This window comes from Aphelocoma coerulescens, chromosome 26, assembly GCF_041296385.1.
Source record: "Aphelocoma coerulescens isolate FSJ_1873_10779 chromosome 26, UR_Acoe_1.0, whole genome shotgun sequence".
Taxonomy (NCBI): domain Eukaryota; kingdom Metazoa; phylum Chordata; class Aves; order Passeriformes; family Corvidae; genus Aphelocoma; species Aphelocoma coerulescens.
The window spans coordinates 4322389-4343788 of NC_091039.1; the positions used below are offsets into that span (position 1 = coordinate 4322389).

The 21400-nt window shown below is 50.8% G+C and overlaps 1 protein-coding gene across 2 annotated transcripts; it reads left to right on the plus strand.

The window, feature by feature from the left end:
• The first annotated feature begins 535 nt into the window (after nucleotides 1-535).
• Nucleotides 536-20814, plus strand: FKBP5 (FKBP prolyl isomerase 5). 2 transcript variants are annotated; one of them, XM_068996089.1, is made up of 12 exons: nucleotides 536-609; nucleotides 6999-7075; nucleotides 9544-9661; nucleotides 10536-10680; nucleotides 10910-11052; nucleotides 11914-12028; nucleotides 15189-15345; nucleotides 15807-15897; nucleotides 16650-16733; nucleotides 17180-17365; nucleotides 18242-18481; nucleotides 19657-20814. In XM_068996089.1, the coding sequence occupies exons 2-12, from the start codon at nucleotides 7065-7067 to the stop codon at nucleotides 19762-19764; spliced, it is 1398 nt and encodes a 465-aa protein (XP_068852190.1). In that variant the 5' UTR covers nucleotides 536-609; nucleotides 6999-7064; the 3' UTR covers nucleotides 19765-20814. The 2 variants fall into 2 exon arrangements, with proteins under 2 accessions (XP_068852190.1, XP_068852191.1); XM_068996090.1 differs by lacking the exon at nucleotides 536-609 and adding an exon at nucleotides 4904-4925.
• Nucleotides 20815-21400: the final 586 nt, after the last annotated feature.

Consider the following 21400-nt stretch of genomic DNA (forward strand, 5'->3'; position numbering starts at 1 on the left):
CTCTGTCCCCACTCCCCTGTCCCCTGTCCCCTGTCCGCTGTCCCCACTCCCCACTCCCCTGTCCCCACTCCCCACTCCCCAGTCCCCTGTCCCCAGTCCCCAGTCCGCTGTCCCCAGTCCCCTGTCCCCTGTCCCCAGTCCCCTGTCCCCACTCCATGTCCCCTGTCCCCTGTCCGCTGTCCCCTGTCCCCTGTCCCCACTCCCCTGTCCCCTGTCCCCAGTCCCCAGTCCCCACTCCCCTGTTCCCTGTTCCCTGTTCCCTGTTCCCTGTTCCCTGTTCCCTGTCCCCTGTCCCCACTCCCCTGTTCCCTGTTCCCTGTTCCCTGTTCCCTGTTCCCTGTTCCCTGTCCCCACTCCCGCCCGGCCCCGCCGCTGCCGCCCCGCCGAGTGCGCGCGGACCGCGCGGCCGGGGGCGGGCACAGCGCTTGATTTGCATACCTCCACCACCTCAGCCAATAGAAATACGGAAACCGAGACGGGCAGGCGGCACAGCCAATGAGACACGGGAGGGGCGGGACCGCGGGCACCGGGCGGGGCGGCCCGGGCGGGCGGGCGCGCGGAGCACTCGGAGCCGGGCGGCGGCGGCAGCGGCGACAGCCCCAGCGACAGGTGGGTCCCGCGGGGTCGGGGTGCCCTGTGGGGGGCTGTGGGGGGCTGTGGGGGGCTGGAGAAGTGCCGTGGGTCAGGGGGGTGCCGGGAGCGTGGGGCAGCGTGGGGCTGGGGACGGGCGAGCGCGGGGCTGATGGACCGCGCCGGGGGATCTGTTGCGGACATCGGGGTCCCGCGTGGGGCTGGGGCGTTCGGAAGGAGATGGTGGCCTCTGTGGATGCTGTGGGGTGAGGATAGGAGCGGGGTTCCTGCCCCATGGAGCCCCCCCAGTGATGCCCGGGAGGAGCTCGCGCGGCGGTGCCCGGGCGGTGCTGGGGCACTGGGATGCTCCCGGACATCCCGGGATGCTGCTCGCCGGAGGGGATTTTTCTTTTCCCCACTTGTCCTCCCCATCCGAGGCTCCCGGGAGCAGCCGAAGCGTTTCTTTTGACACCACCTACCACAGAGACCCCGCAGGGTGTGTGCATCACTCTACAGAGCCTTTGGCAGCAGGTAGAAGTGGTTGCACAAGGTAAATGTGATTTTTTTAAGCGTCTGCGATTTTTCCCTCCTCTCCGGGCATAAAAACTCTTTCAGAGCTTCTGTTTTTAAAATGCACGTTCGAGTGAGCTTGCTCTTCTCAGGAAACTGTATTTTACACAATGGGCTGTAGGAACTCGTGGGAGACACGTCTGTCATCGGTGTGTCCCCAGGCTGCAGCTTCCAGCTGAGGCTCCAATGCTGCACCGCTCTTCTGTCCTCACTGTGCCGGTGCAAAAAATAAAAATACCCTTAAAAATGAAATTTATAAAAAAGAAAATAAAAGAAAGAAAGAAAAAAAAAGAAGCAGCAAGCCAGGATCTGATACTTTATGTTTTTAAAGATAGAGTTTAAATAGTGTCTCACCCTAATGAGCTATTAAACTTGAAGTGGGTTTGAGGACATCTCTGGGGTATCAAAGCCAACCTGGGAACTGGCACTGAAAGTTAAAAAAGTTGAAAGCACAAATTGCTCCTTCCTTTAAAACATGAGAAAGCTGCCTCCCTCCTGCCTCCTCGCCCGTCCTGTTGAAGGTCTAGGGAGAAGAAAATCATTAAATACGTCTGGCAGAGCCTGTCTCTGGCTTTTAAGGGCTGCCTTTCCCAAGGTGCTGTGGCTTTGATTTGGGTGGCAGTGCTGCAACTCAAAGACACTTGGGTTGTATTTCCAGCCTGGTACTCTGGAAATGGGACAAAATTGCTGGGGAGGGGACAGAAACATCCCTGGCAGAGAGGGAACAACGTCCACAAGGGGTTAACCAGGAGTGTGGGGCTAAGCAGGAATCCAGATGGTGCTGGAGTTTCGCAGCACAGGGGTGGGATGGTGGGGTCCTGGGTGGGTTGCTGGTCCTTGAAGGGGTGCTGGTCATCACTCCCAGCTTGGTGGGTGATGGCAGCACCCTGTGGGGTGCAGGAGGATGAGGAAAGGGTGTGATGGAGCTGGGTACCCCACCAGGGGTGCTGGTGGAGGAAGGGGTGGCCGAGGACTTTTCTGAGAGCTTGGGTGATGGAGCAGGTGGGGCTTGTGCTGTGGAAAATATGTGGTGGCATGGAAAAAAGTCCCCAGCAGATTTCTGGGGAGTCAGTGAAGAAGTTTTCTCTTCTGCTGAAATGCACAGGGAGGGGTGACAGCACGTGGCCTCACTGGTGGCTCTGGGCCTGGAGGATGCAGGGGGTCCAGTGGGGAAGGTTGGCATGGTACAGGCTGCTCGTGGTGCCCATCCTGCTCTGAACAGAGATGTCTGCAAGGATAATTGCTCATGCAATTATTTTTTCTTGTTCTTTTTTAAAAAAATAAATGCAAATAACCTCATTTGTGTTCGCCCAGCACACTCTTCTGTCACGCTGAGGTCCTCTCCCAGCACTATTAGATAACCTTCCTGCTGGGATGAGCCAAAAAATAAGGATAATTCCTGAGTAAAAAGCAAACTGCATCCCTCAGGAACATCACTGCTGTGTAGTTACGTGTGTTTTAATTAATTACCTGCTTGCAGAAGGAGAAAGTTTGCTGGAAGGTTTGAGATGCTCAGCACCGAGACCTCCTCGGTCTGGCTGCAGCTCCCAGACTGGCTCAAGGGAAAAATATTTTGTAAACTGTTTGTAGAATAGTTTGTCCTCAGTTACTTCTGCTTTTGTGCTATTTTATATCCATCTTATTTTATAGTCACTCTTAGTTACATGAATTTATATAAAGTTGTTGCAGCCCCTTGAGGGAGCTGTGAAGCTCCTACTGATCTTGTGCACATCACAGGGAAATGGAAACTACCTAGCAAGGGCTCTTTTTTTATTTTAATGCTCTGTGCTTGTGGGTGTAAAGAAGTGGCCACGAGTGCTCTAACGTACCAGTTGTTCATATAACTTGTTTGTCATGCAGCTGACAGGCTTTTTCCATAACTAGTAACTGTGATTAGTAAGGATTTCTGATTTTGCAAGCGAGTGTGTTGGAAAATTAGGAAAATAATAGTAAAGTAACTGTCAGAAGTGAAGAGTTGGGATGGTGAGGGACTGCAGTTAAATCATCTTCTACCTGCAGCGTCCCATTTTGTAAACAGCAGCGTTGCTCTTCCATTGAAAAATATTCTCATTTCAAGTCCTTTTTGATTTACATTAAATTTAACCACTTAATGAAACGAGCTCTGGGAGGCACTGCCTGGCAAAGAGCATCATTCCTGGGATGTGACACCATCCCAGCAAGGAGCCCCGGTGGGATACAGCCTCCCTCCCCACCCTCAGGTGATGCTCACCAGTGTGTGCCTGTGCACACGTGTGTGTCAGTGCCTGTTCTCACCCTGTGGCTGGCAGGGGTGACCTGCTGCTGGTGCAGCATTGTCCCCAAAGCCACAGTGTCCTCTGCTCCTCCTGCCCCCTCACAGCATCCCCAGCGATGGCAGCGGCCAGCCCGCTCCCCTCCTGCAGTTTGTCCTCTTGTGACGCTTCCTCTCCCTCTCCAAGAAATCCTCATTTGGCACCGGAGCAGGCTGGTGTTTCACAATGTGCCGGGAATTGCTGTTTGCCCAAAATAATTCGGCACTTATAGGCCCCTGGTGCAGATGGTCTTGGGTGCTGAGTTATTTCTGGGTGCCAGAGCTGCTGGTGGCAGCACTGGATGCTGAGCCAGGGATCCCCGCCTTGGGATCTGGCTCTGGGATGCTCGAGGTGCTGCTGAGACCTTGTGTGTGGGGATAAATCATTAAACACAGCATTCCCACTGCCAGGGGTCACCTGGCTGCAAGCTGCTTGGAGAAAACCCCAAATCTGTTGCGAGCAATGAGATGGAAGGAAAAAAAATATTCCTTTAAGGAAGGAAAAAAAAAAAATTAAATAAATCCAAGTTTAATTGCGGCATTTATTCCGGAGAAAAGCTAAATTAAAACAGAATTGGCAAACAAGGAGTTTCTTGTTTATTCCCATTCTGTGTTTATTTTAGTCCCCCCCAAGCTGTCAGTTGAAGTTTGATTTGCTCAGCATTGGTGTAGCTGCTGCCAGGAGGCTGCTCCGAGTTGCCTGTGGAGGGCTTGGACTTCACTTGGTGCTGTATGGGGAGGGAAACTTCCCATTTAACAGCCAGAGGTGCAATATTTAATTCCAAAAAGCCCGGTTGCTCTGTTCTCCCTGGTTGTTTTGACCAGGGGAGAAGACACAACTGAAAGGAGCCCGCTCATTTTTGGTGGCAGAAAACCCAGTGAGAGGGTGCCAAGGAGTGGGTAGTGGGATGTCAAGTACTTTCTCACATTTTACAGATGGTTTATATAACCTGCTTGGCTATATCATTGTATTTTTCTCCTGTCCAGTTACATAATCCCAATTTATGAAAGCTTTAGGACATTGCATTCCCCACCGTTACGTGTCTCTATATAACGGCCTCTGAGCTTGGTAGGATGCTTGGCCCCCCTGCCAGGCATCTCCCAGGAAGCTCAGGCTGGTGTGGAACAGCTGTTTATACACTTAACATTACTATATTTCTTTATTTATTTTGTTTTAGCCATCATCAAAAGCTGTGTCAGCCTCTCAGGAGCAGGATGGGTGCAGGCTGGTGCCTCTCCCTGCTGATGCAGAGCAAAAGCTTTGGGCATTCCTGGTTTTTCCAGTGTTTTGAGGATCTCTTCTTTTGGCAGAGGCTTGCTGTGATTTTTGTGCTGGAAGCAGCTGAAATCCTTGCTGGGATGGCTTTGGGGGCACGTGGGAAAGGAGCTGCCGAGCATCCGTGTGTAAAATCCTCAACCTCGTCCTGCCCCTGGCACCTTCTCCCCTGGGGACAGCAGCTACCCATAAAAGTCTGTGGATTTTGCTTTCCCCAGTGTAAGTTTGTCCTTCAAAATAAGGGAGGGAGAAAAGAAAACGCTGGTTTTTGGTTTTTTATTCCCTTTTACATGAAAGTGGAGGGCGCTGTGTCTCTGGGTACCCACTCTGGAGAGGATGGACCACAGGCTGCTCACGAGAGAGTTCAGAGGAGCTTTATCCCTCTGATTTTTTTTTATTTTTATTTTGAAGCAGCCTGGGAAAACCACCAAGTGAGCATTTCCTCGCTAGAAAACCAGCAAAAGAGGCAGATTATTTTTAATGGGTTTATATTGTAAACTGGGGGGTTAAAACCACTCCTCTCTGAAAGTCTTTTGTGTGTTGCTGGCACGGGCGTGTTCACCTCACTCCAGGGGATGCAGAGAGACTGAACCCATCTTGCTTTGGCCTGAGATATTTATTCTGGCAGGGGTTAGTGACCCATCCTGCTCACTTGTTCCTCTCGCTGCAGCTGAGGAACAGCCTCTTATTGCACATATTTGAAAAAAAAATAAATTAGTTATGACTTGAATCCTAAATAAAACCATTTCAGAAGCTTAAAAATATTAGCTAGGCAGAATGATTAAGCAAGTGTGATGGGAACATCCACCGCTGTGTTTAAGTTGGCTGCATGCAGTCGTTTTCTTTTCTCACTTTGTTATTCTCTTAATTGTTTTAAAACCTTCCCTTGTTGCTGCTTTTCTGGTAATAGGCAGAAACCTCCTGGTTTTTGGGAGATGATCAGGGACTGCATCCCTCCCTGAGGTGTCTCCATGGAGTGAGGTGGCACTGTTTTAGCACCAGGGTCTCCCTGGAGTTCACCCTGCAGCGGGGACTGGCCATGGATAAAGGAGCCCAGGGATTGTGCTTCGGTCCCTGGTGAATCAGGGCTCACCCTGGGTGCCACGGGGGCTTGTCAGGGTGCTGGGCAATTAAAGCAGCTCTGTTTGCATTTTGGTTTTTTGTTTGAATAGAAGTTGCCATGCCTGGCCCGCCAGGGTGTTGGCCGCTTGCACAACGTGCACGCTAGGAAGTAAATTGATCCATGGCAGTTCTTAGTTGGTGAACAACAGTTTCAATTTTATGGCTTCCCTGTTTGTTTTGAAGGAGGGGGAGAAAGTCAAGTGGCCAGGGTTAAAAAAAAGGAAAAAAAAAAGAAAAAAATATTAATGAACTGTGATGTATGAGTGTGAGAAATGGCACTCGATGTCTGGGTATATCCTGATGTGTTGGGATGCAGCTGAGGATTATGTGGAGCTGCTTGTCTGTCTTAAGAAGGTCGTATTTTGTTAGAAATCCCAATTTTAACTCATTACCGTCATCTTCCTGGGTCTCTGCTCAGCAGGCTGGAGCTGAGGTGTCTTAAAACACCCTCATCAAGGAAAAATCACTGTTCTGGTCTTCCCTTTCCTGCTGCACAGGCACAGCTTGGTCAGCAGGAAGGGATTTTATTAGAAAAAAGTAGCTCTTGTGATGGAAGGGGGACAGTGGAGAGAATCAGCTGCTGCACTAATTGGGTTATTCTTCGTTATCAGTCTGTGCTGGGGCTGGAGGATGCGTGTGCAGCCCTGTGCTGCTGCCCAGCTCGAAGGGCTGGGATTTGGGGCAATGATCACCAGGATCCAGGGCCCCACATCCCCCTGCTGTGCTTTCAGATTTGTTGTTTTTAAGCCTGACCTTTGCGTTTTCAAGGAACTCCCTCCTGTGTTGCAATCCGATCTTTTAGGGCTGTTGTGGTGCCGTGGAAGTGAAAGTGCTTTGTGCTAAGTGGGTCTTAAAAAACAAACCCCAGAGCAGCCGACTCTTATTTTTTCACCCCATTAATTTTCATCCCAGTGAAACAACTGGACAGGATGTAGCCTTGATCTGGGTTTTTTTACAGCTGATGGTAAGATGCTTTTTGTGGAAACAGCGAGTCAAAACAGGTTTTGGCCACAATCTTCATCACCTCTCTCTGACCATGGTGGAGCATGATCTGTGGCTCCAAACTGCTCTGGTCTGCCTTCTTCTTCAATCCTGAAATCCTGTTTTAGAATAAAGCACATGTGGTTTTTTAATATTTTTCTTTTTTTTGTCCCCTCCTCTTCTTACCAGGAATTTCCCCGCTGTGTCTCTGGGCCTGGACTCCCCCTGGACCTTCGAGCCTTCTCCAACCATTGCATGGTGGCAAGGTGAGACCCCTCAAAACCCTGCCCAGCCTTGCTCTTCCCCGTCCCTTTCCCCTCCTGCGAGCCTCTGGGAGGGATCTGCAACATGAAGTTTCCATTTGGAGCCGGCAAATTCCCGGTATGCCGATTTCTAGGAAACGTGGCTGGGGATCGTGTGGTTGGTGAAACCCTAGCATGTGTGATACCTGTCTGTCCTCAGCCCAGGGTCAGACATCTGCATCCCATTCTCCCCTCTGAATTTTCACCTATTTCTCTGTGTTGGGAGGCAGCAACACCTGTGTGGAGAGGGAATTGTAAAATTAAAAGGATTTTTAAAATTTATTTCTGTGCTTCTCTGACCCATCCGTTTTTATATCCCAGGGAAATGGAACAGTGTGGATGTTCAGGGGAGAGAGGATGGTTTGTCCTGGCTTCATTTACAGTCTTACAACATCAATCTTTGGGCAGTAGCAGCAATGGGAAAGCAGGATCTGCTTGGGGTATCAGAAACACCCAGGGGCTTTTGCACAGGGTAATGAATTAATGCCCTCCCTGTATCCAGAGTATGCAAACAAGAAGATTCAGGCTCTGACACCAGCAGCACGCTTGCTGTGCTCTCAGTGTCATCCCTGCCTGCTCGCTATTTAAACCTCAGGGAGCAGCAGATATTTTTTTTGCCCTACAACTGCTTGATTCAAATTAATTGGGATTTTGGCCTCGAGCCAGCCTCCTCCTGTCGCTCCAAATGGGAGATAAGTGGGAGCAGTGCACTCTTTTCTCTAACCTAGTTGGAGCCGTTTTTGCTGGACGGAGAAGTCGTGAGCTCTTTCATAACGTGGACCACATCTCAATAGCTGGGTCTTGTGGGCTCCATCCCTCCCACTGCTGCTGACGCAGAACGTCTCCCCTCCCGCCCGCCTTGGCCAGCTTCCCTGGATGACTCCTCTAATTGCTTACGTAGAAAAATAATGAGAAGGATGCGTAGGGTGTATTTTTAGATGTCTCTTGGTGGGATTTAGCAACCGGCAAGCCGGAGCCAGCACCTCCCTGTCCGTCTCCTGCATCCCAGCCGTGGCTGCTTGGAGGACCTGGGGAGGTTCTGTCCCAGGAGGTGGCAATTCTTGGGCAAGCTTCCCTGATTTTTGGGCTTCTCCTGGTCCTTATAAGTGGGATGTGGATGCTGTGTCTCTGGTGCCACGCAGGATCTGTGCTGGGAAGCCCCAGTGCCGATGCCATGGCCATGCCAGGATGGGCACCACCATCTCCTCACTCCTCTCCGAGAGGAAGGCCATGGTGGTGGCAGGGCAGTGTGGACTGTGGTGGCTTGGAGACCATCCCAGCACCCAAATCATTGAATCATGGAATGGTTTGCATTGGAATGAACCTTTAAAGGCCATCTAGTCCAGCCCCCCCGCCACGAGCAGGGTCAACTTCCACCAGACCAGGTTGCTCAGGGCTCTGTCCAAACTCATCCAGGGATGGGGCATCCATCACCTTTTTGGATAACCAGTGCTTCACTACCCATATTGTCAAACATTTCTTCCAAAGTAACCCAGGCACATTTTCCGATAAATACCTGTGAGATAATGGGTCTCACCACACGTTGCTTTGCTTTTTAAATGCTTTTTTAAAAGATGTTCCCATCTGAAACCTCAGCAGCGCAGAGGAAAGGGAGCAGACGCAGAATCCCATTAAATATCACCCCAAAGACTGTGATAATTGAGCCTTGCAACAAGTAGTTCCCTTATTTTTCTCTTTGCTTCTTCCATTTCAGGGCTCTTTGTGTCTCGGTGGCTTCCTGTGCTGGGGGGGCCAGGCTCCAGTCCTTCCCTTTCCACCCGGGTGCGAGGAACGCAATTCTTCTCGCAGGGCGACTTATCTGTGCTTGGAGCTGAAAACATCCTTTCTTTGCTCTTTTTGAATCCCCCAAATGAATGATTTCTCCTGCTGGTTAACATCAGCTTCCACGCTGAAGACTGTGGGAAAGTTTCGCAATTAGAGTGGCTTTAATAGATCTGGTTTATGTCTTAAAAACCCCATCGCTTTCTAATTCTCCGTCACATGTTTCCTTGATGATGTGTCGCCCAGCAGTGCAGCTACCAAAATAGCCCCATGGTCTGAAGGAAATCATCAGGAAATATGTTTTTGAAACCGTAGGCAATTCTTTTTTTCACCAGGAACCATTGGAAAAAGTCTGTGTTCAATGGAAAACGTGGCTTTTCTGGCACCTTGGCTGCTCATGTGGTGACATTTGGGAGCTCAGTGCTCCAGCAGTTTGCCCAAAAAACCCCCCAGTTCCTTAGATTCTTACTGTGAGTTTTCTCTTTATCCACCCAAATAGCTGGGATTCTTTTGGTGTTGGGTTTGCTTTAATTTTGGGGGAAAATGCTTGCTTGTGCATTGTCTTTCCACACAGGGTGACAAACCCTTTCCTCTTCCACCACCTCCTGTGGTCCTGCCAGGCTGACGGGGTGTGTGCTGTGTCCCCCCAGGTCCAAGGAGACCATGACCACTGATGAGGCCACCAAGAGCGAAGGGGAGGTGCAGGCAGCGGCTCTGGCCGAGCGTGGGGAGGACATCACACCGTCCAAAGACCGAGGGGTTCTGAAGGTAAGGGGGATCTGCCAACAGTGTCCCGCCTTCCTGCGCTTTGGGGTGCGTGGTCACCTCGCTGGGCTGCATCCCCAGCCCTCGGGGTCACAGTTCCAGGGCTGTAGGATTGAGTTCTTTCATTTTAAAGGCAAAGGGGATGAGCATCGCTTGGAGTGAAGGAGGATGGAGCAGTGGTTGAGGCTGGTGGGCCCAGGCTGCTCCGTGGATTTCACTGCTATTGTGTTCCTAATCAGATTATTAGCTGGAAATCCACAAAGCATTTCTGTATGTGACTCACGAACATTAGAAAGAGCACATTACTGAGGTCATCCAGTCTGCTCCACAGCCCCTTTTTCATATTCAGGGCCGTTTCTGGATAGTTCTGCTCCCCAGCACTTGCACTTCTCCACTTGAATAGGACCTTTCCTCCAAGAATAGCATCCTCCCCTGCTCCATCCTCAGCTCGAGAACTGCTTGTTCCCGGCTGCAGCGTTCAGAAAAAAGTGTTGACAAGAAGTGAGTAGTGAACTGACACACCCCTGTGAGTAAAATGTGCACGGACAGAGAGCGAGTGGAGCTGCATTCACTGCAGGTTTGGAACCATGGCCTTTATCCACCAAGTATGGCCTGGTCTCTGCTCCCAGCCCTGTCCAGCTCTGTTGCTGTGGCTCCAGTTTGAGATTTATTTTTAGGGGCTGATGAAGGGCAAATTAAGGGGCAAATTGAATAGATCCCCCCTGAGCCTTCCTGCTGGTTAGGGCAGCACTGGGGTGTGCATGCACGTGTATAAATATATTTTTATGTAAATGCGTGTGTGTGTCTCTCTCCCTCTCCACATGCATCCTTTGCTATCCCATGGCCCCAGCTCATGGGTGGTTTCTCTCTCTCTCAGATCATTAAGCGACCTGGGAGTGAAGATGAGTCTCCCATGATTGGAGACAAGGTTTATGTGCACTACAAAGGGAAACTGGCCAACGGGAAAAAATTTGACTCCAGCCGCGATCGGAACGAGCCCTTCATCTTCAGCCTGGGCAAGGGTGAGCTGGTCCAGGGGGGTCCATCCACGGGATGGTGGAGGGTGGGATCATCCTGGAGAGGGGGGATCAACTGACCCTTTTTCAGGACAGCCTGACAGTGTCAGCCCTGCTTTAAGTCACTTGTGAATGTGGGGTTTTTTTGGGTGCCATCCTTGCCACACCCAGGCTGGTTTTTCTCCTGGGCTGCTGGAGGTTGCTCCCTCTTGCCTGACATCTTCCTTTCTCCTAGGTCAGGTAATCAAGGCATGGGACATTGGGGTGGCCACCATGAAGAAGGGGGAGATCTGCTACTTGCTCTGCAAACCCGAGTATGCCTACGGCTCTGCTGGCAGTGCCCCCAAAATCCCCTCCAATGCCACCCTCTTTTTCGAGGCAAGTAATGCTGGTGAGCTGGTGTGTGGATGAGCAAGCTCGCTCCCTTTCTGCCTTGCCAGCCAGCTCAGAAATAAAAATTAATTAATAATAATAATAATAATAATAAAGCAAAGCCCAAACAACAACAAAAAAAACCCACAACAAAAAAAAAACCAGCTTGGATTCCTGAAACGTGTCCCTCTGCTCCAGGAACCGCTGCCAGGGCTTTCTCAGAAATGTGTGTCTGAGCTGGAGGGCTGGGACTGAAATTCCGGCTGAGGAGAGTCCTGGTGCTGGGGCGGGGAGTGGGCAGATTCCTGGTTTCAACATGCACATGGGAAGGAGAAAACAGCTGGGAAATGCCTCCAGGTGCTAAAAAACCATTAGTGCTGAGGGGTGGTAGGAAAGTTAAGTTTTTGGCACAGAGTGGGCAGGGCTTGTTGGGACACGGCAGGAGGAGGGAGTCTGTCCTAAATTAAGGCTCAGTCCTTCCAAGTCGAGTGTGGACTAAGCTGAGGGTCAGAGCTGGTCCCATCAGAGGATGAAGGGGAAGCTCCTGCCTACGCTGGGTGACTTTCACAGCATCTTGCAGCAGCAGCTGTGTTGTACCCTCACAGGTTCAATAAACTTATTTTTGCTGTTACTTTGTGTTATGCTTCAGGTACTGGATGTGTCCCAGTTTCTAATAAATTGCGTGTTTTATGCTGTGGTTTGGATCTGGGTTTTATGGGCAACTTCTGCTCGTCAGCTGAACAGAGAATTAGCTGGCTTGGTTCTCCAGCCAGGGGATGAACTGCTGCTTTGTGGCTCTTCTGTTGTTTTTCTCTTCTCCTTTCCCCCTCCCTATGCTCTGCCCACTTTTTCTTTATTATTTTTTAGGTCGAGCTGCTTGACTTCAAAGGCGAGGACTTGTTTGAGGATGGAGGAATAATCCGGAGGATCAAGAGGAAGGGAGAAGGTTACTCCAACCCTAATGAAGGTGCTACCGTGGAGAGTGAGTGCTGGTCCCTTGAGGGACAACTGGAGGGATCAGCCTGTCCTGAGCTGATCCCTGGCAAGGAGCTGCTGGCACTGCAGAGGCTGTAGGTGGCCGTGCATCCTCATGGGATGCAGTTACATCCATCCGGAGGCCAGATGGGATGGAGAGCAGCTGGGGATGCTCCTCTGAACTCTCCTTGGCCAGCCCCTGTGGTGGCTCTGCCAGAGCTGCTGCCCTGCAGGGCCAGGAGGAAAACCAGCAGCCCAGGAAAGCCTCGGAGCTGCTCAGGCAGCGGCTGGGGGGAGGATGGAAGAAGCAAATCCCCGTAGGGTTTCAGGGCTCTGCCGTCTCCCCTGACCCTTCTGCACCCCAGTGCAGTGTCCAGGGTGCTCTGGGATGTGCCAGTTGCCAAAACCCCTGGCTCTGCCTTGCCTCCAAAGCATCAGTTGCCAGGCCTTCTTCCCTCATCACTTGCTAAGTATTTCAGGCACTCAGCATTTTCTTTGGCCTCCTTGTTCCAATGCTGATGGCATTTTTGGGGGGTCTCACCACATCTCTTGCAGAACGGGGCTTTTTCCTTCCCTTATGGCCAGAGGGCTGCTGATGGTGGGGGGAAGGAAATTATTACAAGGGGTTTGCTGAGACTGGGGTGGTCTCAGCTGGCATGGAAGCATGAGGAGCTCCTGTCCCATTGGGATCTCCCTCTTCTGGTCCCATTTTTGGAGCATACATTTCATGGGGCTGGACAGGGGAAGGCAGACTGGGGTTTTGGGTTTTTTCCTTCCCAGCAACCACTCAGACACACCCAGAGCTCGCTCCAAATGGGAGGCATTTACTTTCTTTTCTTAATTCCAGAACTCCTGTACACATAGATCCTTAAGTCCCTTTAGTGACAGAAATTGAATCTGAGCTGTGAGAGCTTATAAAGCTCACAGCTTTAAGTGGCTGGTTCTTCTAATGAGGCTCTCTTTTAAAGAAAAATGAGATTTTTGACTCACATTCTACTGTCTGAGTGGTGGTCACTGTGCTGGGGGTGGCACAGCAGCTGTGGGGACACAGCAGTCCACCCTGGGGCAAGGCTGTGGTGGTTTACCTCAGCTGTGTATTTTGGGAGGTGCTGGAATTAGGCTGGAAGAAGCCACGCTTCCAGGAGCAAGTACCTCCTTTATAGGCTTTAAGTTTTACAGACCCTAAATCCCACTTCTGGTCCCTAAAACCTGTGCTGCAGTTGAAATCTGGCATTCCAGCTTTTGTTACATCCTTTCCCCCCCCCACCCCTCCTCCTTCTCCGTTTTTAATCTGAGTACAAATTGCTGTCAGCACATCAAGTTCGTGTGCCAGCCGCACTCAGTACACTCTGTTCTCAGCTCTTCAAAAACAAAATCGCTGCAGGCACTGAGAGAACAATAAGTCAGAGCTGCAACCGGAGTGATGTTCCTTCAGTGACTTTTTTTTCTCTGTAATCCAAGAGCAGCTGAACCAGCTGACCCACTCCTGGAAACCCGAGCAGAGATTTTCCCCCCTTTGCTCCGTGTATTTTCTGCGCTATTAAAACAGAGCGGAGCTATCCTTGGAAGGAAGGATCACAACATCCTCTTGTGCATCCTGTTTTAAAGTGGGATCTTCCCACCACAGGACCTGGGGGAGCTGTAGTGCTGCTTTTGGGGTCAGGGATTATGGATCTGTGCTCGCTAGGAACGTGCAGGGAGATGGCACAGTGCTGTGGGGTGGCCGGGCTACCTGTATTTTAGGCAGAGTTTTCCACATTTCCTGTGCCTAAAAAACCAGCCAGCTTGGTTTTGGGTAGTGCAAAACCAGAGGTCGTCCCCAGAGGTGCTGGATTTGCTTTTTGTCCTCATTCCAAGCTGGGTGAGCTCACAGCAGCCTGAGCCCTGTGGTCACTGTGCACCGGTGATGGATGCAGGATGTATCCCAGGAAGCTGGCAAGAACCTAAACATCCTCTGCTTGAGTCCCAGCGTGGCTTTGGTGGCCAGAGTGGGGTGACAAGGCAGAGCCTGGTGTCCTGTCCCTGCAGTGAGGAACCCATCCGTGGGTTCTCTTATGGCAGCGTGTAATGCCCAAGGGCTGGACCTGCCCTTGGAACTGGGGGCTGCCAGGTCTGGCTTGGTCCATGCCTCTCATCCTAAGGACTTCTGTAGCTCCCAGAGCAGGGGATGGACACAGATTTCCTTCAGCCCAGGCTGCAGCTCTCCTGTGCAGAGCCCAGACCCTCATGGCTGTTTCTGGTACCCAGCTTGTCCTGCCCCTCACCTGCCACCACAGCAGGATGCTCAGTGCCCTGCAGCAGCTCAGGTTCCATTCTGCTCCCCACAAGCAAAGATAAAGCTCACGTCTTTGCAGGCTGCAAAACCTTTAAGCACAGTTGTGAATTTTTTCTATTTAAAAGCTTTTTTGTTGTTTGTTTGTTTTGGCTTTTATTTTTTTTTTAACAGTATGTAGGAGTTCCTTGTGAAATTGCTTTTACTTGATGCCTGCCTGCATGTGTGTATGCCTTTTACCCTCCAAGTAGAATGCAAGGGCTGTAAAAGCATCCCCAAAGCCTGGAACATCTTCAGGTTTGAATAAATAAAGAATAATCTTGCTGGGGAAAGCCAGCCAGGAATGCCAGGTGGTGAATGTGCCAGGTACCCAGTGTCCGCTCTGGCTGCGCTTCTGCCAGCGTCTGGGGCTGGAACAGCACAGCTCCTGGTTGAAGATTAAAAATAAAAAAGTTTATCTTGTACTTTGAGTTCTCAGAGTTGGGAGAACATGGCCTTGTTTTCGAGGCAAGAGTCAAGGCAGTATAGCACAGTATAGAAGATTTGTAGTCACCGTGATAAACTCTGCATGGCGCCGTGCCAGGAGCAATATCCAGTTCCAGTAAGACTTGACTCGTGCACTTGAGTACGAGGGGAACATATTAGTCACGATGTTTATCTGTTGTTTGGTCCTGGTTAGACGAGATATGCCTGCCTTGCTTTTCAGCAGCGTTCCCAAGCCCTCCCCATCCCTCTTCTCCAGGCTGCCCCCAGCCCTGTGTCTTCCCCCTTCCAGGCTCTGCTGAGTTTTGGGAGAGATGTTTTATAAAATGCTTTCTAAGACACTTTGGAGCCCACCTTTCTCCAAGGTTTGGGTGGCTCTGGGTGCCATCCTGCCCCTCTTGCCCCTCTGCAGTTCACCTGGAGGGATTCTGTGGCGGCCGCAGGTTCGACTGCAAGGATGTGAAATTCGTCGTGGGCGAAGGGGAGGACCACGACATCCCCATCGGCATTGACAAGGCCCTGGAGAAGATGCAGAGGGGAGAGCACTGCATCCTCTACCTCAGCCCACAGTAAGGAGCATCTCCACAGGGATGCTGGGTGGGTCTCAGCCTCCAGCACTTGTGGAAGATGGTGATCCTGAAAATAGGACTCTCCAGGAGAGCCTCAGAGAACAGCAGCAGGAACAGCAAGAGTGTAAACAGGAATATTGAGGTGCTTTAAAAAAATCAGGTGAAAGGGCTTTATCCAAGTCCGGTGTCTGAGATGAAAATGCCTCCCTGGAAATCACCAGGGCTGGAGAGAAATCTGTGTAAAAAGATGGCTTCGATACAGCCAGAAGGGATAATTCCCAATAATAATGCATTGTACACCCACAGGGACCTTTGCTCATGGAGAATAACATCACCCTGGCCCCAAAATGTTAGAAAGCTGTGGGCATGGACCTTGGGTGGCAACCTGGGTCAGCATTTATGGCCAAGCACTGCCAAAAGGAAGGTTTTCCCTCCTCTGAGTGCCTCTTCCTGCCCTGCAGGTACGGCTTTGGCGAGGCTGGGAAGCCGAAATACGGCATCCAGGGGAACGCAGAGCTGGTGTACGAGGTGACCCTGAAGAGCTTTGAGAAGGTGAGGGCAGAGGTGCTCCAGTCCCTCCCTGGGTTACAGGAATGTCAGGGCCTGGGTGGCCTCCAGCCTTTGTCCCTGGCGTGTCTGCAGCCCAACCCCTGCTGAAGTGGACACGTCACCAAGGAGCTTCGTGTTCTTAATTTGTTCTTCTCTGTTGGTTTGTTTTATTCTTGTGGCTGAGGTCCAAGGCTGGGTCTCTTATTTGTTCCTAACCTTGTCCTTTTGTACTTTCTTCTTATTTTAATTTTTTTCTTTTTCCTTTTTTTTTCCTCTTCTTTTTCTCAATTTTCCCCTCCTTTTTCCTCATTTTTTCTCCCTTTTTCTCTTATTTTCTCCTCTTTTCTTTTTTCTCCTTTTTTCTCCTTTTCCTCCTTTTTCTCTCCTTTTCTCTCCTTTTTTTTTCCTTTTCCTTTTATTTTCTTCCCCTTTTTTCTCATTTTTTCCTCTTTTTTTTTTTCCCTGGGCTGCAAAGATAAAAGCTGATATGTCCAGCCAGCCCTGCAGAGATTGGCTATGCCCATGAGAATGCTGGGGATGGGATGCAGGAGAAGTCCATGGGATTTGCACTGGATGGATCCCCTGCCTGTCCCATCACCCTGGCCAAAGCAGGGGCAGGACCTGGCTCCACACTCTGTGGGACAGCCCTGATGAGCCCTGAGTGTGACCACGCTGTCCCAGGGAGTGGCATGGTCCTACTGGGGCAGGGGAGGCTGCTCTGCTGTGCTGGGAGTGCTCCAAGTGTTCCTTTGCAGGCCAAGGAGTCATGGGAGATGGACACCAAGGAGAAGCTGGAGCAGGCAGCCGTGGTCAAGGAGAAAGGCACGATGTACTTCAAGGTTTGTGATCTTGGGGCTGGCAGAGGCAGAGGAGGGGAGTCGGGACTGAATTTGGCAGCCATCAGTGTCAGAGAAGCCATGTGTCCCCAGATAGTGCTGGGGAAGGCGAGTCCTGCCCTCCCTCTGCCTTTTTCTCACTCCTTGATGCTCTCTGAGATGTCTCCTCCTTTCCCAGCATTGCTTGGCTCTGTGTGCTCCCTGCAGAGCAGGACAGCACATCCAACCCTTGCCAGGCCAGGGCTAATGCTGAGGGGCTTTGCATTCCCCTTCCCAGCTGGGGCATCTCAGCTCCTCACTGTTCTGACTCAGCTTTTCCAGAGCCTGCTGGTTCTGTAGGAGTTGGGATCCTCCTCCTTTCCTTTATTTATTGAACACCTCAATTACACCTGTCACCTGTTCACAGGATATTCCAGGGGCAGACTGAGCCTTTTCTTTGCTGCTTTCAGGAAGGGAAGTACCTGCAAGCAGTGATTCAGTATGGGAAGATTGTGTCCTGGCTGGAAATGGAGTATGGCTTGTCTGAAAAGGAGTCCAAAGCCTCTGACTCCTTCCTCCTGGCTGCCTTCCTCAACCTGGCCATGTGCTACCTGAAGCTGCGAGAGTACGCCAAGGCTGTCGAGTGCTGTGACAAGGTAGAGCTGCACAAGCCTGGGGGATGGAGCCTCCTCTTCTCCTGCAAGTTTTCATTGGGAGTTTGGCGGGGTTTTTTTAAGTTTCTTGTCATATAAGAAGGAATTTCCAAACAGCAGTGGGATGGTGGCATCCCTTCTGCACCTGGAGGCCCCTGTGGCTGCTGTGTGCTCGGAGACTGCAGGACCACAAGGGCCTTTTGGGGTTCAAAATCCACCTGGGCGTGCATTTACAGCAGCTTTTCTTCCAAAGCCAGATCCATGTGAATGGATCTGTGTAGACTGACGACCCTGGGATGCTGTTTGGGTCTGCCCAGGCTGGGGCTGGGCACTGGGTTCTGCTCTGGGTGTGAGACAGGCAAGCTCTGTGGAGCTGCAGCAGATCTCCAAGTCCACCAAGGGGTGGGATGGGGCTTTGCCAGTCCCTAAAAGATCTTTGACCTTGTCTTTGTCAGGAAACTCTGAATTTTTTTATAAAAGGCTTAGATTTAAGCATCTTGTATATGGGAAATATGTGGGATATTTGTGTTAATAAAAGGTAAATCATGCCTGAGGCTTTTACTAAAGGAAAATAATGTCATTGCTAAAACAGGGAAACAAAAGGGCTTGGGTTTAGCATTTACCTGATCTTACCTGTGGGTTTGTCTCCCACTGACTGCCACACTCAGAGGTATTTTAAGCAAGGAGAGGTAATAAAACTATATTAATGATCTGCCAACTGCTGATGGAGATGAGGCAATTTTTGTTGAGCAAGATGCAAGTTCTCTGGAGATTTGAAGCCACCTTGTCCTAATTTTAACAGATTTATTGAGGCTTCAGCTGTAGGGCATCTCTTGGGAGCGCTCTGAGATGTTAACAGGGACCTGTGTGTGTTTCCAGGCTCTGGGGTTGGACCAGGACAATGAGAAAGGCTTGTACAGGAGGGGTGAAGCCAGGTTATTGATGAACGAGTTCGAGCTGGCAAAATGTGACTTTCAAAAAGTGCTGGAAGTGAATCCACAGAACAAAGCTGCGAAATCCCAGATCTCAGTGTGCCAGAAGAAAACAAAGGAACACAACGAGCGGGACCGGAGGATCTATGCCAACATGTTCACAAAGTTTGCAGAGAGGGATGCAAAGGTGAGTGTTGCTCCTTTTTGGCCATCTAGGGTTGCTTTAGGGTTGTGCTGAGGGATGCTCGACAGGTTTGTGATGAGAAGAGATGGGTTAAACCAAATTAAATTATAGATCAGGTTGAGGATGGAAGGATCGAGCCTGCTGCAGTGAGAAGTGTTTTACTTCTTGGTCTCTCTTATGCAGAGGCTGCCACCAGGTGCTCAATCATCAATAAAAGCATTTGCAGTGTGAGCTCACAGGGGCTGATAACGGGGCTGGCATTGGTATTTAATTTTGCTGCTCCCAGCTGGTGACTGTTGATGAACTGCTGGTCACCAGTAAAATGAAGTATCATTCCATCTCTGGCAGGGGTATTTTGAGACATGATAGGATGGATTTCCTGAAGCTGGTAAGGCAATACCTGCTCCTCTGCTCGGGCAGAGAGATCGCTGTTTCAGAACAGGCTCTCATCCAAAATTCCACTGAACAAAACCCGGTGTACTGTAATGAGAGAGGACACAGCTTTGCAAGCCATCTGCATGGGTCATTTTTAGTATAATCTCTTCTGAACCGGTGTCTGGAGGTTGAGGCTGTGGATTAAGTGACTGGTGCAGCCCCTGGGGAGCAATGTGCTGGGGCACCTCGCTTGGGCAGGGAGCGGGGCTGACTCAGCCAGCTGCTGGCACTGTGGTTGGCTTGTGTGGCCAGCTGTGACAGGGACAGTCACTGCTGGAGCAGCCATAAGGCTTCCCTGTGCCTGAGTGCTCCTCTCCTGCACCCTCTGGATGGGCTGCACCCATGGCTCAGTCCTGTGTCTCCACTCTGACACTGCTGCCTTGCCTCCTCATCCCTCTCTTCCTTATCCATCCGTCCATCCATCCATCCATCCATCCATCCATCCATCCATCCATCCAGGCTCACTCTGTGTCAGTGCCCTGCTTCTCTTGAGGTGGGTCACATCATTCCCAGGGGTCCCATCCCTTCCCCAAAAGCTGGCTGAGCTGATGAGCTTTAACCTCTCCCAGAAAACAGAACCCTCCTGTGTGAGCTGCACTCTTCAGTGGGCACAGGGGAGTTGGGGCAATTTTGCCTCCCCTTCCAGGCTCAACTGCCTGTATCTATTCCCAGCATCTCTGTCACTTGCCTGTCCCTTCCCTCTCCTGTTTCCAACTCAGTGTGTTTTATTTGCTGTTTGGCAGGAGGCAGCCAGCAAAACTGGGGCGGAAAAAACAGCGGAGAAGGCGGCTTGTGAAAAACAACCAAAAACTCCTGGTGCTGAAGGTGAAGAGGCTGAAGGACATGTATGATGGAGGAGGAGGATGGGATAGCCTCGTGCCCTTGGCCCACACAGAAAAAGGTTGCTGCCAAACCTTGGGACTTGCCAGTGTTTTCTTGTAAAGCTTGTTACAGTTCGTGTGATCGTGGAAGCAAAAAACACCTCGCGAAGAACAGCGACCCCCGTCCCACCGCCCTGGGTGCACTGGGGGCAGAGCAGGAGCGGCAGGACACCACGGGACCACCGCACGTGGAACAAATAGCATTTAAACAGCAAGAAAGAGAAAAAAAAAAATAACAATAAATTAAAACTCTTGGCTCTCGGGAGGTTTCCGTAGACAGCTTGTTCCAGCTCCCTCGGCTTTGTGTCCACTCTCAGCACAGCATCCTGGGTCCTCTGAGAGGAGCTGGGATGTGGAACATGCTCCCTGTACACTGCAGTGCTGCCTCTGGTTGTCTCCAGCACAGCCCCGGGGGTCAGGGATTGGCTTTGTGTCCTGCTGACTCCTTGTCTGTGGCCAAGGGGGTTGCAGTGCAGAGCCAGGCTCAGGGTAAGGACCCACATGGCCTCCGCTGCAGCCCCTGGGTGCAGGGACATCATCAGTCTTTAAAGCACTGTTTGGAGAGGGGGCACACACAGATTTTACCTTCTGAAGGAGCTGGTTCCTGTTTCTTTAGAGAGCAAAAGCCTGTCCAGCTTCACAGGCGCTCAACCCACAGCCTGCACAGCATCCCTTGGCTCCTGGCCTTAAGTGGGAGTTTTATTGCTTACTTGGGATCTGTATGTGGGGAAAATAAAAGAGCAGATTGGCATGTGGTTCAGAAAGCCAGTGGCTGGGTCTGAGCTGGTGCCATGGGTTTGTCACTGAGCAGCTCTCCCATGGTGAGGGGGTCCCGGGTGCATCGTGTCCCTGCACCGGAGCTGCTGCTGCTCCCTCCTCAGCCATCAGCCCTCTCCATCCTAAAGGGACACTGTCACTACCCCATAAGAACAGCTTTCCAGTTGTTATTTTTCCTGTCTCTATAATAATACCCCTTTTGGAGCTTGAAAATAAACAACTGAAAGAAAAAGGGAAAAAAAAGTACTCTTTCTCTGGATCCTGCTCAGCAAATGGGGTGGCTGTGGGGAGGATTGATGCCTTTTCCTGGTCTTAAAATCAAGAGTCAAACACAGTTAGAAGGGGAAAAGAGATTTTACCTCAGTATTTATTTTAAGGATCCTTAGATGCACACATCCAGGTCGAATGCACCGAAATGCACACTGCAATGCACCCCCAAAAGATCTGGTATATCATTATAGGTGTTACTAATTAGCAGATCTATCAAAGATTCTCCAATGAGTGAGCTCCCTTCCCCAAGGAGCCTTCCCCTGGATGGTTCTATCTTGGTTTACAGAATGTGTTCTGGAGAGGACCTTGGGGTCTGGGGCACACTGATCCCCGGCTATGAAGCTTCTAAAATGTTTTGTCTCCCAGCTTAACAAACAAGTCCAAGAATGTAGGCAAAAAGCACTAAGAGTACAGGAGTTGTAAAAAGGTATAACAGGGGTATAAAAGAAAAGGCAAAAAATCTCCATGGCCTCAGGATGGGTGTGTACTCCTTGGGGGAGATGCCCCAGCAGTTGAGGAATTATTGGTGTCTCCAAAGACTGATGCTGCCCCTTTATAT